Source organism: Rana temporaria, chromosome 12, assembly GCF_905171775.1.
Source record: "Rana temporaria chromosome 12, aRanTem1.1, whole genome shotgun sequence".
Taxonomy (NCBI): Eukaryota; Metazoa; Chordata; class Amphibia; order Anura; family Ranidae; genus Rana; species Rana temporaria.
In genome coordinates this window covers 4,490,672-4,504,663 of record NC_053500.1, presented here as the reverse complement: position 1 = coordinate 4,504,663, position 13,992 = coordinate 4,490,672, and the positions used below count along the sequence as shown (strand labels likewise).

The 13,992-nt window shown below is 49.1% G+C and overlaps 1 protein-coding gene across 3 annotated transcripts in view; it reads right to left on the bottom strand.

Annotated features, from left to right (window-relative positions):
• Positions 1-13,992, bottom strand: part of EYA2 (EYA transcriptional coactivator and phosphatase 2) — a 183,015-nt gene that overhangs the window by 78,835 nt on the left and 90,188 nt on the right. For all 3 annotated transcript variants that reach the window (XM_040331413.1, XM_040331415.1, XM_040331414.1), the window contains 3 exons: positions 13,189-13,237; positions 12,101-12,243; positions 6,998-7,114 (listed from right to left, as the gene is read on the bottom strand). In XM_040331413.1, coding sequence (XP_040187347.1) covers positions 6,998-7,114; positions 12,101-12,243; positions 13,189-13,237 — 309 coding nt within the window. The remainder of the gene's footprint in view (positions 1-6,997; positions 7,115-12,100; positions 12,244-13,188; positions 13,238-13,992) is intronic.

Below are 13,992 nucleotides of genomic sequence, written 5' to 3'. Positions count from 1 at the left end.
AATTAGGCAGGCTTACGCCGACACACATACGTTACGCCGCCGTAACTAAGGGCGCAAGTTCTTTCTGCATACGGAACTTGCGCCCTAAGTTACGGCGGCGTACCGTATCTGAGATACGTTACGCCGCGCCAAAAGATACTCCAATGTATCTGAATCCGGCCCTGTGTTTTTGTTTTTTTTAAATTGGGGGGAAATTTATTATAGCAAAAAAGTAAAAAAAAATATATATTTTTTCAAAATTGTCGCAGTCACGATAAAAATCGCTGATCGCCGCCGTTACTAGTAAAAAAAAAAAAAAATATGAATAAAAATGCCATAAAACGATCCCCCTATTTTGTAGAAGCTATAACTTTTGCGCAAACCAATCAATATACGCTTATTGCGATTTTTAGAAGAATACATATCGATCTAAACTGAGGAATGTTTTTTTTTTATATTTTTTGGGGGATATTTATTACAGCAAAAAGTAAAAAAAATATAAATTTTTTATTTTTTCGTCAGCAGAGGGCCTGCAGGGGGGGGCGAACTTTCCGAATGGCCCTAAAATTATTCTGTCAACTCAAAACAAGACTTTGTAACTTTCAGCGCCAAAGGCGAGCCGCATTCCCGCGGTTGTTACCGTCGCTGCAAATAGTTCACGATTCACTATCGTCACAGGAATACGAGAAATGTCACCGCAGCGCATTCCCCGGGGGGGGGGGGGGCGGGGGAGGAATTCAAAATTAGGAAAATAATAAAAGCAAAACATTTTTAGATACTTTTTTTTTATTTTATTAAATTAACGAGTGTAAAAAGAACACATTGTTAGTATACATATATATATATATAGGGCAGGGTGGGGGACCCTTGATTACCCCCTAAGCATCAATTCTCCCTCCTCCCAGCACACATCTCAGCCCCCTCTGTGCCATGAATCCACCCAGCACAAATCCCCCCCCCCCCCCCGTAGCACAAATCCTCCACCCCTTACATTTCCCCTCTTGAGTATACATTCTCCCCCCTCTACTCCAAATCCCCCTCCTAGCGCCAAAATATTCCCCCCATCCCCCCTCCAAGCACAAACACCCCCCAATCATCCCTATCATTACAAATCCTCTACCCTCAAATTCCCCCTTCCAGTATACATTCTGCCCTTCTACTCCAAATCCCCCTCCTAGCACCAATATCCCCCCCCCCACAGAAAACTCCTCCTAACACAAATCCCCTCCCCCTCTACATATCACCTCTTCTAGCACAAACCCCCCAAAACCAACCCCTCTTAGCACAAATCCTCTCTTCTCCAACCCCCTCCCAGCACAAATTCATGCCCCCCCCCCCCCCACAAAAATAAAAATCTCCTCCGAACACAAATCCCCCAAACCAACCCTCTTAGCACAAATCCTCTTCTCCTACCCCTTCCCAGCACCCCCCCCCCCCCCACCAAAATAAAAATCTCCTCCGAACACAAATCCCCCAAACCAACCCTCTTAGCACAAATCCTCTTCTCCTACCCCTTCCCAGCACACCCCCCCCCCCCCCCCACAAAAATAAAAATCTCCTCCGAACACAAATCCCCCAAACCAACCCTCTTAGCACAAATCCTCTTCTCCTACCCCTTCCCAGCACACCCCCCCCCCCCCACAAAAATAAAAATCTCCTCCTAAAAATTTACGTCGTTTGCGTAAGTCGTCCGTGAATAGGGATTTACGTCATTTACGTCCACGTCGAAAGCAATAGGACCGTGCGGCGTACTTAGCCGCAATGCACACTGGGAAATGTAGGCGGACGGCGCATGCGCCGTTCCAAAAAAAAAACGTCGATCACGTCAGGTCAAACCAAATTACCATAAAACACGCCCCCCTCAGCCTATTTTGAATTAGGCGCGCTTGCGCCCGCCGCATTTACGCTACGCCGCAGTAATTTAGCAGGCAAGTACTTTGTGAATCATGTACTTGCCTCGCTAACTTACGGCGGCGTAGTGTAAACACGATACGCTACGCCGCCGCCTACCTGAATCTAGCTATACAGGTAGACACACCCCCCCCCCCCCCCCCCCCCCCCCCCGAAGGCAAATGCTGAGCTTCTTCATCAGACACTTCTAGAGCCATGATGAGGAGATAAGGTAAGATATCGGTAAGATTTATCGTTCCGCACACATCCGGGAACGGCGGCGGCGCGCCGCACAAAGCCGACGTCTGAATGCGACGGGCAAAACTAACTTTGAAGAGCGGCCGGAGAATCGGAGATCTTATTATGACAGGCTGGCTGGTAAACCGTAGGGGGGTATTTTCTTTCCAAATACTTTCTTGTCTCCTCTTAAAAAACTTCAGTCTCCATCAGGGGTTAAAAGTCAAAGACTAGAAAAGCCCCCATGGGAGTGCGTTAAATCTATATTTCACAGTGGGGGCAGGGTTGGGGGGGCCCGTCAGCTGTCGCGGCTGTCAGTCAGCCATCTCTAGCGGTCTCATCCCAGAGAGCAGGAAATAGGAACTAAGGAACTAAGGCTCGGTCCCATCACAAAGACTGATTTATGGGGAAATATAGAAAGATTGTTGTACTCCCGCCCCCTGGGGGAGCATGCTTTTTTTTTTGTAGTAGTAGCAGAGGCCGCAGCCTCGCAGAACAGAAGCGTGGGAAAGACAATGCGATTTTTTTTTTTTATTTCCAAGCTGCCTACCTTGAAGGTAAAAGATCACCTTAGCCAATGGAGGTCATTTAAAAGGGACTGAAAAGTAAATATGACCTCTGACCTCTTCACATTCTATTCCTATCCGCGGGGAAGGAGAAGTTAGGAAACAAAAAAGGCGCTACTGAAATAAACGCGTCGTCCGCAGATTCACAAACACGGGAATACCCCCTTTTATCTTTACAATGTATCATTCTGCCGGCGAGACATTGTATCCGAATGTTATTCCTAACGATACAATGTTTCTTTCTTCAGGATGCCCAGATTTGTTTCTTATTCAGAACGTTCTTCCCAGTCCAGTATGAGGCCCTGAAGAAGGAAGCTCCTTGGAACCCCCCGTGAAACGCGTCATCTGATGAAGGAAGCTCCTTGGAACTCTGTGAAATGCGTCATCTGATGAAGGAAGCTCCTAGGAACCCCTGTGAAACGCATCATCTGATGAAGGAAGCTCCTTGGAACCCCGTGAAATGCGTCATCTGATGAAGGAAGCTCCTGGGAACCCCCCGTGAAATGCGTCATCTGATGAAGGAAGCTCCATGGAACCCAGCGAAATGCATCATCTGAAGAAGGAAAATCCTTGGAACCCCCGTGAAATGCGTCATCTGATGAAGGAAGCTCCTTGGAAGGAAGCTCCTTGGAACCCCCGTGAAATGCATCCTCTGATGAAGGAAGCTCCTTGGAACCCCGTGAAACGCGTCATCTGATGAAGGAAGCGCCTTGGAACCCCCGTGAAATGCGTCATCTGATGAAGGAAGCTCCTTGCAACCCAGTGAAATGTGTCATCTGATGAAGGAAGCTCCTTGGAACCCCAGTGAAATGCGTCATCTGATGAAGGAAGCTCCTTGGAACCCCGTGAAATGCGTCATCTGATGAAGGAAGCTCCTTGGAACCCCGTGAAACGCCTCATCTGATGAAGGAAGCTCCTTGGAACCCCGTGAAACGCGTCATCTGATGAAGGAAGCTCCTTGCACCCCAGTGAAATGCGTCATCTGATGAAGGAAGCTCCTTGGAACCCCCAGTGAAATGTGTCATCTGATGAAGGAAGCTCCTTGGAACCCCCGAGAAATGAGTCATCTGATGAAGGAAGCTCCTTGGAACCCTGTGAAATGCGTCATCTGATGAAGGAAGCTCCTTGGAACCCCGTGAAATGCGTCATCTGATGGAGGAAGCTCCTAGGAACCCTGTGAAATGCGTCATCTGATGAAGGAAGCTCATTGGAACCCCGTGAAATGCGTCATCTGATGGAGGAAGCTCCTTGGAACCCCGTGAAATGCGTCATCTGATGGAGGAAGCTCCTAGGAACCCCGTGAAACGCGTCATCTGATGAAGGAAGCGCCTTGGAACCCCCGTGAAATGCGTCATCTGATGAAGGAAGCTCCTTGCAACCCAGTGAAATGTGTCATCTGATGAAGGAAGCTCCTTGGAACCCCAGTGAAATGCGTCATCTGATGAAGGAAGCTCCTTGGAACCCCGTGAAATGCGTCATCTGATGAAGGAAGCTCCTTGGAACCCCGTGAAACGCCTCATCTGATGAAGGAAGCTCCTTGGAACCCCGTGAAACGCGTCATCTGATGAAGGAAGCTCCTTGCACCCCAGTGAAATGCGTCATCTGATGAAGGAAGCTCCTTGGAACCCCCAGTGAAATGTGTCATCTGATGAAGGAAGCTCCTTGGAACCCCCGAGAAATGAGTCATCTGATGAAGGAAGCTCCTTGGAACCCTGTGAAATGCGTCATCTGATGAAGGAAGCTCCTTGGAACCCCGTGAAATGCGTCATCTGATGGAGGAAGCTCCTAGGAACCCTGTGAAATGCGTCATCTGATGAAGGAAGCTCATTGGAACCCCGTGAAATGCGTCATCTGATGGAGGAAGCTCCTTGGAACCCCGTGAAATGCGTCATCTGATGGAGGAAGCTCCTAGGAACCCTGTGAAATGCGTCATCTGATGAAGGAAGCTCATTGGAACCCCGTGAAATGCGTCATCTGATGAAGGAAGCTCCTTGGAACCCCCGTGAAACGCGTCATCTGATGAAGGAAGCTCCTTGGAACCCTGTGAAATGCATCATCTGATGAAGGAAGCTCCTTGGAACCCAGTGAAATGCGTCATCTGATGAAGGAAGCTCCTTGGAACCCCGTGAAATGCGTCATCTGATGGAGGAAGCTCCTAGGAACCCTGTGAAATGCGTCATCTGATGAAGGAAGCTCATTGGAACCCCGTGAAATGCGTCATCTGATGAAGGAAGCTCCTTGGAACCCCTGTGAAATGCGTCATCTGATGAAGGAAGCTCCTTGGAACCCCCGTGAAATGCATCATCTGATGAAGGAAGCTCCTAGAAACCCCTGTGAAACGCGTCCTGATAAAGGAAGCTCTTAGGAACCCCCGTGAAACGCGTCATGTGATGAAGGAAGCTCCTTGGAACCCCCGTGAAATGCGTCATCTGATGAAGGAAGCTCCTGGGAACCCCCCGTGAAATGCGTCATCTGATGAAGGAAGCTCCATGGAACCCAGCGAAATGCATCATCTGAAGAAGGAAAATCCTTGGAACCCCCGTGAAATGCGTCATCTGATGAAGGAAGCTCCTTGGAAGGAAGCTCCTTGGAACCCCCGTGAAATGCATCCTCTGATGAAGGAAGCTCCTTGGAACCCCGTGAAACGCGTCATCTGATGAAGGAAGCGCCTTGGAACCCCCGTGAAATGCGTCATCTGATGAAGGAAGCTCCTTGCAACCCAGTGAAATGTGTCATCTGATGAAGGAAGCTCCTTGGAACCCCAGTGAAATGCGTCATCTGATGAAGGAAGCTCCTTGGAACCCCGTGAAATGCGTCATCTGATGAAGGAAGCTCCTTGGAACCCCGTGAAACGCCTCACCTGAAGAAGGAAGCTCCTTGGAACCCCGTGAAACGCGTCATCTGATGAAGGAAGCTCCTTGCACCCCAGTGAAATGCGTCATCTGATGAAGGAAGCTCCTTGGAACCCCCAGTGAAATGTGTCATCTGATGAAGGAAGCTCCTTGGAACCCCCGAGAAATGAGTCATCTGATGAAGGAAGCTCCTTGGAACCCTGTGAAATGCGTCATCTGATGAAGGAAGCTCCTTGGAACCCCGTGAAATGCATCATCTGATGAAGGAAGCTCCTTGGAAGGAAGCTCCTTGGAACCCCGTGAAATGCATCATCTGATGAAGGAAGCTCCTTGGACCCCCGTGAAATGCGTCATCTGGAACCAGTAGTAATTATATAGTAAAAAGTAAAAAATATTCATTTTTTTCAAAACTGTCGCTCTATTTTTGTTTATAGTGAAAAAAATAAAAACCGCAGAGGTGATCAAATACCACCAAAAGAAAGCTCTATTTGTGGGAAAAAAAGGACGCCAATTTTGTTTGGGAGCCACGTCGCACGACCGCGCAATTGTCAGTTAAAGCGACGCAGTGCCGAATCGCAAAAAGTGCTCTGGTCTTTGACCAGCAATATGGTCTGGGGCCTAAGTGGTTAAAAAATGCCTACCGGAGTTTTTACAATCCGAATCCAATACGCCAACACAAGGACAGATGCATTTTTACGTTGAGATTGAAATAATAGAATCATGAACCTGATGTCGCCCATGTTTGGCGTCCCTATAAAATGCTGACATGACGGATCTGCAGTTGGACACACAGCTGCTGTACAGAGGCACGACGGAGAACAAGGCCACATACCAAACGTGTTTCAGCCAGAACAACGAGCTTCGTGGGGAATGTAAGTCGACTTAGGACAAGACGTGTCACTCTATTTCTATGTCACACTGGGTGACTGGGAGCCTGGGGGGGGGGGGGGGGGGCGAGACCTGCATCCTTAACCCTTCCATGACTTATGTCACAACTTAACTAACGCTCTTCCACTGAGCAACTTACAACGTCTACCTGACGTCCTGAACGCAGATCGATCCACACGGCTTGTTGCCGATCTCTGCACTGACTGTCTGCTATTTACAAAATCAAATTCGCAACAGGAAGTGAGGCAGAATCTCCCCCAAAGGGGGCGCCAGACAGGAATAAACACCTGACATAATTGTCAACCCTTCCCCACTCTTTCCTAGAAATAAAGAGAAACATTGTGTCTAGAGATGAGATTTGTGGCAAGAGTTCAGCTAATAAAAGATACAAAGTATCGGTGCAATGAATATCTGTAATATTGTAAAATACACTTCAGCCGCATGCTGGAGAGGAAACCTGGGGAAATTCTAGGTGTATACCAACCGGCAATGCAACCGGGTCGTCCCGGCAAGGACTGAGCCCCAGGACTTCCAATAGACCCAAAGTCATATATAAACATTTATCAGGGAGGTGAAAGTTCATACCGTGCATCTGATAGGTGTACGGCGCTTGTCCCGGCGGCGGCGTACTGAAACTCGAACTGTAGCTGAGGAAACCGCTTTGTCCCGGGGAATGGCTCAAACTGTCCTCTGTCTTGATACCTGAAAAAAACAAAGAGAGGGCGCCATGAAGAGGTGACCTGATGTGACCCTTATATACAACCAGAGGTATCAGTGTCAGTATGCCGGAGATTCGTGCTGCAAGTCATACAATGTCACTAATGGCTGTCTGTACTTAAGGCCGCTGAGAAGGCAGTACAGCCAGCCCTCCTGTCCTCCTGTACAGGGTCCGGGCCCCCCCCCATACTGGTACTGATGCACCCCCACCATCCTCCAGCCCCCTTATACTGGTACTGTTGCACCCCCACCACCGTCCTCCAGCCATCCCATACTGGTACTGCTGCACCCCCACCGTCCTCCAGCCACAACATACTGGTACTGCTCATCCCCATCATCCTCCAGCCACCCCATACTGGTACTGCTCACCCCCATCATCCTCCAGCCACCCCATACTGGTACTGCTGCACCCCCACTGTCCTCCAGCCACCCCATACTGGTACTGCTGCACCCCCACTGTCCTCCAGCCACCCAACAATGATACTGCTGCACCCCCACTGTCCTCCAGCCACCCCATACTGGTACTGCTGCACCCCCACTGTCCTCCAGCCACCCCATACTGGTACTGCTGCACCCCCAGCGTCCTCCAGCCACCCCATACTGGTACTGCTGCACCCCCACCGTCCTCCAGCCACCCCATACTGGTACTGCTGCACCCCCACCGTCCTCCAGCCACCCCATACTGGTACTGCTGCACCCCCACCGTCCTCCAGCCACCCCATACTGGTACTGCTGCACCCCCACCGTCCTCCAGCCACCCCATACTGGTACTGCTGCACCCCCACTGCACTCCAGCTATTCCATACTGGTACTGCTGCACCCCCACTGTCCTCCAACCACCCCATACTGGTACTGCTGCACCCCCACTGTCCTCCAGCCACCCCATACTGTTATTGCTGCACCCCCACCATCCTCCAGCCACCCCATACTGGTACTACTGCACCCCCACTGTCCTCCAGCCACCCCATACTGGTACTGCTGCACCCCCACTGTCCTCAAGCCACCCCATACTGGTATTGCTGCACCCCCACTGTCCTCCAGCCACCCCATGCTGGTATTACTGCACCCCCACCGTCCTCCAGCCACCCCATACTGATACTGCTAGCCCAACCCCCCCCCCCCACCACCACCACCACTATTCTCCTTCCACCCCATTCTGGTACTGCTAGCCCACCCCCTGCTCCCTGCCACCCTACAGCTGGTACTGCTGAACCCACCCATTCTCCAGCAACAGCATGCTGGTACTGCTAGCCCAAAGCCCCCCACCACCACCACCACCATTCTCCTTCCACCCCATGCTGGTACTGCTAGCCCACCTCCCTGTCCTCCAGCCACCCCTCCCTGGTACTACTACTCCACCCTTTTACTGCTGGGCTCTGCTCACAGGGAGGGATAGAGGCGACTCCCGTGGTCCCCGGGACTCTGGCTGGGGGGGTTGGGTTTTGCTGCCCCTCCCCCCTATCCTGGCGCCCTAAGGCAGCTACCTAATATGCTGGCGGCAGCCCTGGTTGTGAGAAATGACTCATTAACTGCCGCTTGTCCTCGGCCTATCATTTCGTTTTCAACTTGAATAGTGAATGTGTTCCAATGGGGAGACTTGACTTAACTTCCTGACCTAAAGTCCAAACAGGAAGTGAGAGGAAATCTCTCAAAATCAGGGAGATCTCTTCTTAGACAGTTGTCCCTTTTTTTGAAGTTTTTATCTTGGCCGCTGTAGACCTTGGGATTTCCCACCCCTTTTTGTTTTGGTGAAGACAGTGACCAGAATGATAAAAGAGACGATTGTTCTACCCCCACGGGGACACGGACATCAATAGAAACCCGGCAGATGTTCCACAATGGGAAGAAAAAAAAAAGTAAACTAAAAGTAAAAGAAGAAAAATAGACCTCTGGTGTCTATGAAGAGGCGATGGTTGAAAAAAAAAAAAAGGCAATCAGCATTACATCCACTTCTTCCCCAACAAAGCCGCGTTTTGTCTGGTGGACGGGTTTGAATTTATAACCCGCTCCCCATAAACAACACCACCACATTGTTCTGGATTAGCGGCCAGGTGGGAGCTCTGTGAGCTCCGTATGAGCGCCGCCGACTGACCCCCTGATAGGTGATCCGCGGGATTTATAGGCAACATATGGAAATGGCATGTGGCCGCCCTACAGACACAATTCAGTAGCAAATGGCTGAGCTTTCACCTGCTCTGCCAGAACAACTGTTAGGTATTTTCCCTGGAAACTTTCCAGCACCCGGAAAACATTTGCAGCTTCACTGAAAAAAACAACCCAAATATAAAGTCTTAAAAGAAAAGATTTGTCTGCTGCAGGCAGAATGCCTCAGTTCTATGAGGATGGATTCTGGTCTGGAGCAGAGATGGATCTGAGAGACGATTTAAGGCCGGATGATATGGAGAACCATAGCCGTCGTAGTAGGCTCCTAAACCTGGGTTACCCCCTTTATCCATTGATAGACCTTGGGTAAAGACAGGGCTGGACTGGGACAGAAATTTGGCCCTGGACTTCATCCAGACTGGCCCACTTTGACAGGTCTCTCCCATAGAATACGTATCGGCCTAAACTGAGGAAAAAAAATGTATATATGTTTTTGGGGGATATTAATTATAGCAAAAAGTAAAAACTATTGAATTTTTTTCAAAATTGTCGCTCTATTTTTGTTTATAGCGCAAAAACAACGCAATAAAAACCGCAGAGGTGATAAAATACCACCAAAAGAAATCTCTATTTGTGGGGGAAAAAGGACGCCAATTTTGTTTGGGAGCCACATTGCACGACCGCGCAATTGTCTGTTAAAGCGACGCAGTGCCGAATCGCAAAACCTGGCCTGGGCATTTAGCTGCCTAAAGGTCCGGAGGCTTAAGTGGTTAAAAGGCGATTGGTTATTAGCACGGATTTTTTTTAAATCACATTGATTATACAATGTATCAAATTGGGTCTTTTAGTTGCGATTTTTTCTCCTGAACGCTTTTTCCAGATCACCGTTATATCACAGATATGGCGAGCTCTGTGTATTCCTGGTGTGGCTCTTCCTGCAGTTCTAACGCTCTCTTTAGATGTGTGTGAGATTTGGCTGTAATGTTTAGAAGCCGCCGAGAGCCGCCAGGAATGAAAGCTGCACTTCCCCTTTGGCAAGTCGCTCGGCTCAGATACCAAACATTGTTGCTGGTTAGTGAAATGTAGGATTCCGTCCTCTGACCTGGATTTCATGGAAACCGCATGTGTGAGTGGGAAGCCTTCTCTGGTCTGTAAAGCTGCTTCAGAGGGGGGGGGGGGGCTCCATAATTATACAAGGTCCTCCAAAAGAGCACGTCTCTATACAGTATCAACGTCCCCCCCAAAAAAAACAAAAAAAACAAACAAACAGAGAATTTACATTTAGAATACATGGCCTTGTAACAGCACCATGATTCTCTGTACAGCACTGCGGTATATGTCAGAGCTATAAAAAAGTATAATAATAAAAATGTGACTGGGGGGGGGAGGGGCCATTAGAGTGTAAGCTCCTCTGGTACAGAGACTGGTATGACTGGCTCAGTGTTCTCTATACAGCACTGCGGTATATGTCAGTGCTATATAAATATATAAATGATAATAGTGTGTGACTGTAATCATACATTAGATTGCAAGCTCCTCTGGTACAGAGACTGATGTGACTGGCTTTGTACAGCGCTGCAGTATATGTCAGAGCTATATAAATGTATAATAATAATAATAATAATAATAGTGTGTGACTGCGAGGGGACATTAGAGTGTAAGCTCTTCTGGTGCAGACACTGATGTGATTGGCTCAGTGATCTTTGTACAGCACTGTGGTATATGTCAGAGCTATATAAATGTATAATGTCCCCTCACCGCCACACACTATTATTATTATTATTAATATTAGAGTGTAAGCTCCTCTGTACAGAGACTGATGTGACTGGCTCAGTGTTCTCTGTACAGCGCTGCGGTATATGTCAGAGCTATATAAAGGTATAATAATAGTGTGTGACTGTAATCATACATTAGATTGCAAGCTCCTCTGGTACAGAGACTGATGTGACTGGCTTTGTACAGCACTGCGGTATATGTCAGAGCTATATAAATGTATAATAATAATAGTGTGTGACTGCGAGGGGACATTAGAGTGTAAGCTCCTCTGGTACAGAGACTGATGTGACTGGCTCAGTGTTCTCTGTACAGCACTGCGGTATATGTCAGAGCTATATAAATGTATAACAATAATAATAATAATAGTGTGTGACTGTGTGGGAGGGGACATTAGAGTGTAAGCTCCTCTGTTACAGAGACTGATGTGACTGGCTCAATGATATATGTATAAACAAAAACCAAAAGGTTGACGCTGCGCTAAATTAAATATTGAATTATAAATGTAAATAGCTGCTAGCACTAAATTGTGTACAACAACTTGGTAACATAAAAAAGAAAAAAACAGTGCTAGCGCTGCACTGTTTTTTTCTTTTCAATGATATATGTATAATAATAATAATAGTGTGCGACTGTAATCATACATTAGAGTGTAAGCTCCTCTGGTAGAAAGACTCAGGTGACTGGTTCAGTGATCTCTGTACAGCGCTGCGGTTTATGTCAGAGCTATATAAATGTATAATAATAATAATAATAGTGTGTGACTGTGGGGGGACATTAGAGTGTAAGCTCCTCTGGTACAGAGACTGATGTGACTGTGGAGGGAGAGGACATTAGAGTGTAAGCTCCTCTGGTACAGAGACTGATGTGACTGTGGGGGGGGGCATTAGAGTGTAAGCTCCTCTGGTACAGAGACTGATGTGACTGTGGGGGGGGGGGGCATTAGAGTGTAAGCTCCTCTGGTACAGAGACTGATGTGACTGTCTCATCGCTGTGGTTAAGGTCACCGTTATGAAACATTAGATATAAAACATGCACACAGCAATGAGCGGGTGGACAGGGGGAATGCAGGGGGTCACATAGTCGGTAACATACTGTATGACGGGATGCCATAGGCTTGTCCTGGTGGAGGGTACGTGGAGTACGCCGATGCCTGTTGTATTCCTGTGCTGTACTGTGTCTGCCCATAGGTGGCCATCGCTGGGATGGACGGAGGAGACACGATGTGGGGGTAGTGCCTGAAGAAGAAAAGAGAAAAACGGGCTGAACACAAATATCTATCACATTATTATTAGATCAACACCCTGGAAATCAGTGGATGTATTACATAGGAATGGTGTGTACTACTTACACAGAACATTGCTGTGATATCTACACTGGCCTATCATTGCAAGGCGATGGGGGAGGGGGGTAGGTAAGATTAATAAAGCACACAGGCATCCCCTGGACTCTACATCCCGGGAATCTCTGTATCGGGGGCCCTCTCTACGAGATACCGTATTTATCGGCGTATACCGCGCACTATTTTGCCCTGAAAATCAGGGCAAAATCGTGGGTGCGCGATATACGCCGATACCCGCTTTCCCGCCACGAGTTTGAATACTGCGCCCGCATATAGCGAGCGCAGTACACTCGTGAATCTTCGGGCAGTCTCGGCGCCTCTCGTACTGACGTCCTGACGTCCTGAGCGTACAGGACGTCAGTGCGAGAGGCGCCCGAGCCTGCCCGAAGATTCACGAGTGTACTGCGCTCGCTATATGCGGGCGCAGTATTCAAAGTCGTGGCGGGAAACGAGCGGGAGGACGCCGCAGAAGGACGCCGGACCCGCCGAAGATGGACACCGGACCCGCCGAAGATGGACACCGGACCCGCCGAAGATGGACGCCCGACCCGCCGAAGAGGACACCCGAAGCCGCAGAAGGACGCCGGACCCGACGAGGCCGCAGAAGGACGCCGGACCTGACGAGGCCGCAGATGGACGCCGCGCAAGACACCAAAACTGTAAGTACAAAAAAACAAAAAATCTTTTTTTCCCACAGGATTGGGGGCCACTTTGGGGGTGCGCGGTATACGCCAGAGCGCGTTATACCGCGATAAATACGGTACATACAGATAACTCCAGCTATGTCCGCCCTCCGCCCTGAAAACAGGATCTTTAGCATTCTCCCCATAACTCGGCTCACCTGGGGTAATTCACTTCAGGTGCGAATAGCTGGGATTCCTTGCCGCTGCCTGGAGGAGAGAAAACAAATAAGAAGAGTAGAAAATCATTTTCAGAAACACTGAACTCTGCTTGCCTTCTACCCCACAAACCTCGAATGTTCCTCAATCAGCACAATGCAAAGTGGGGCAGTGAGAGTAAAAGTGTAACTCCGGGCAAAGTAAGACGTGACTTCTATGGTGGCGTCTGTCAGCAGCAGCATTAACACAGCAGCTTCTGCTGTTCATTTGTCCCCCCCCCCCCCATCAGCAGGACTGTCTTCATGAGAGGGCACACCTGGGCACTGCCCAGGGGCCCCGGATGTATGGGGGGCCCCTGCAATTTCCCTAAAGCAGCTGGTCCTTGAGCCCAAGCTGGCCCGAAAATGGGGGCCCCATGATGGCACTGAGAGTGATAGATACACAGGGGTGGCAGTCTGCCTCCTACCTACTTGATGTCTGTTTACCTGCACTGTCATCATTAAAGGGGCCCCAGAGCATTACTTTGCCCAGGGGCCCATGATGCTATTAAGACGGCCCTGCCCCCCAGAACAAAGTCTTATTACCTGTTGATCCTGCCAGTAGATCCATTCTTTTCTTTACTTCCTTTAACACTGACCAGTAGCTTTCTGTTTACATTATATACAAAGGTGTGCGCAGGGGGTGTGTCAGCTGTGCCTGGGCACACCCTAATCACTCTGTGCGGTGATGATTCCCCCTTGTACCTGGGCTCCCCCCCCGTAACGAATGCCTTTGCAAAATTCAGATGCACCACATCTACCGGCCTT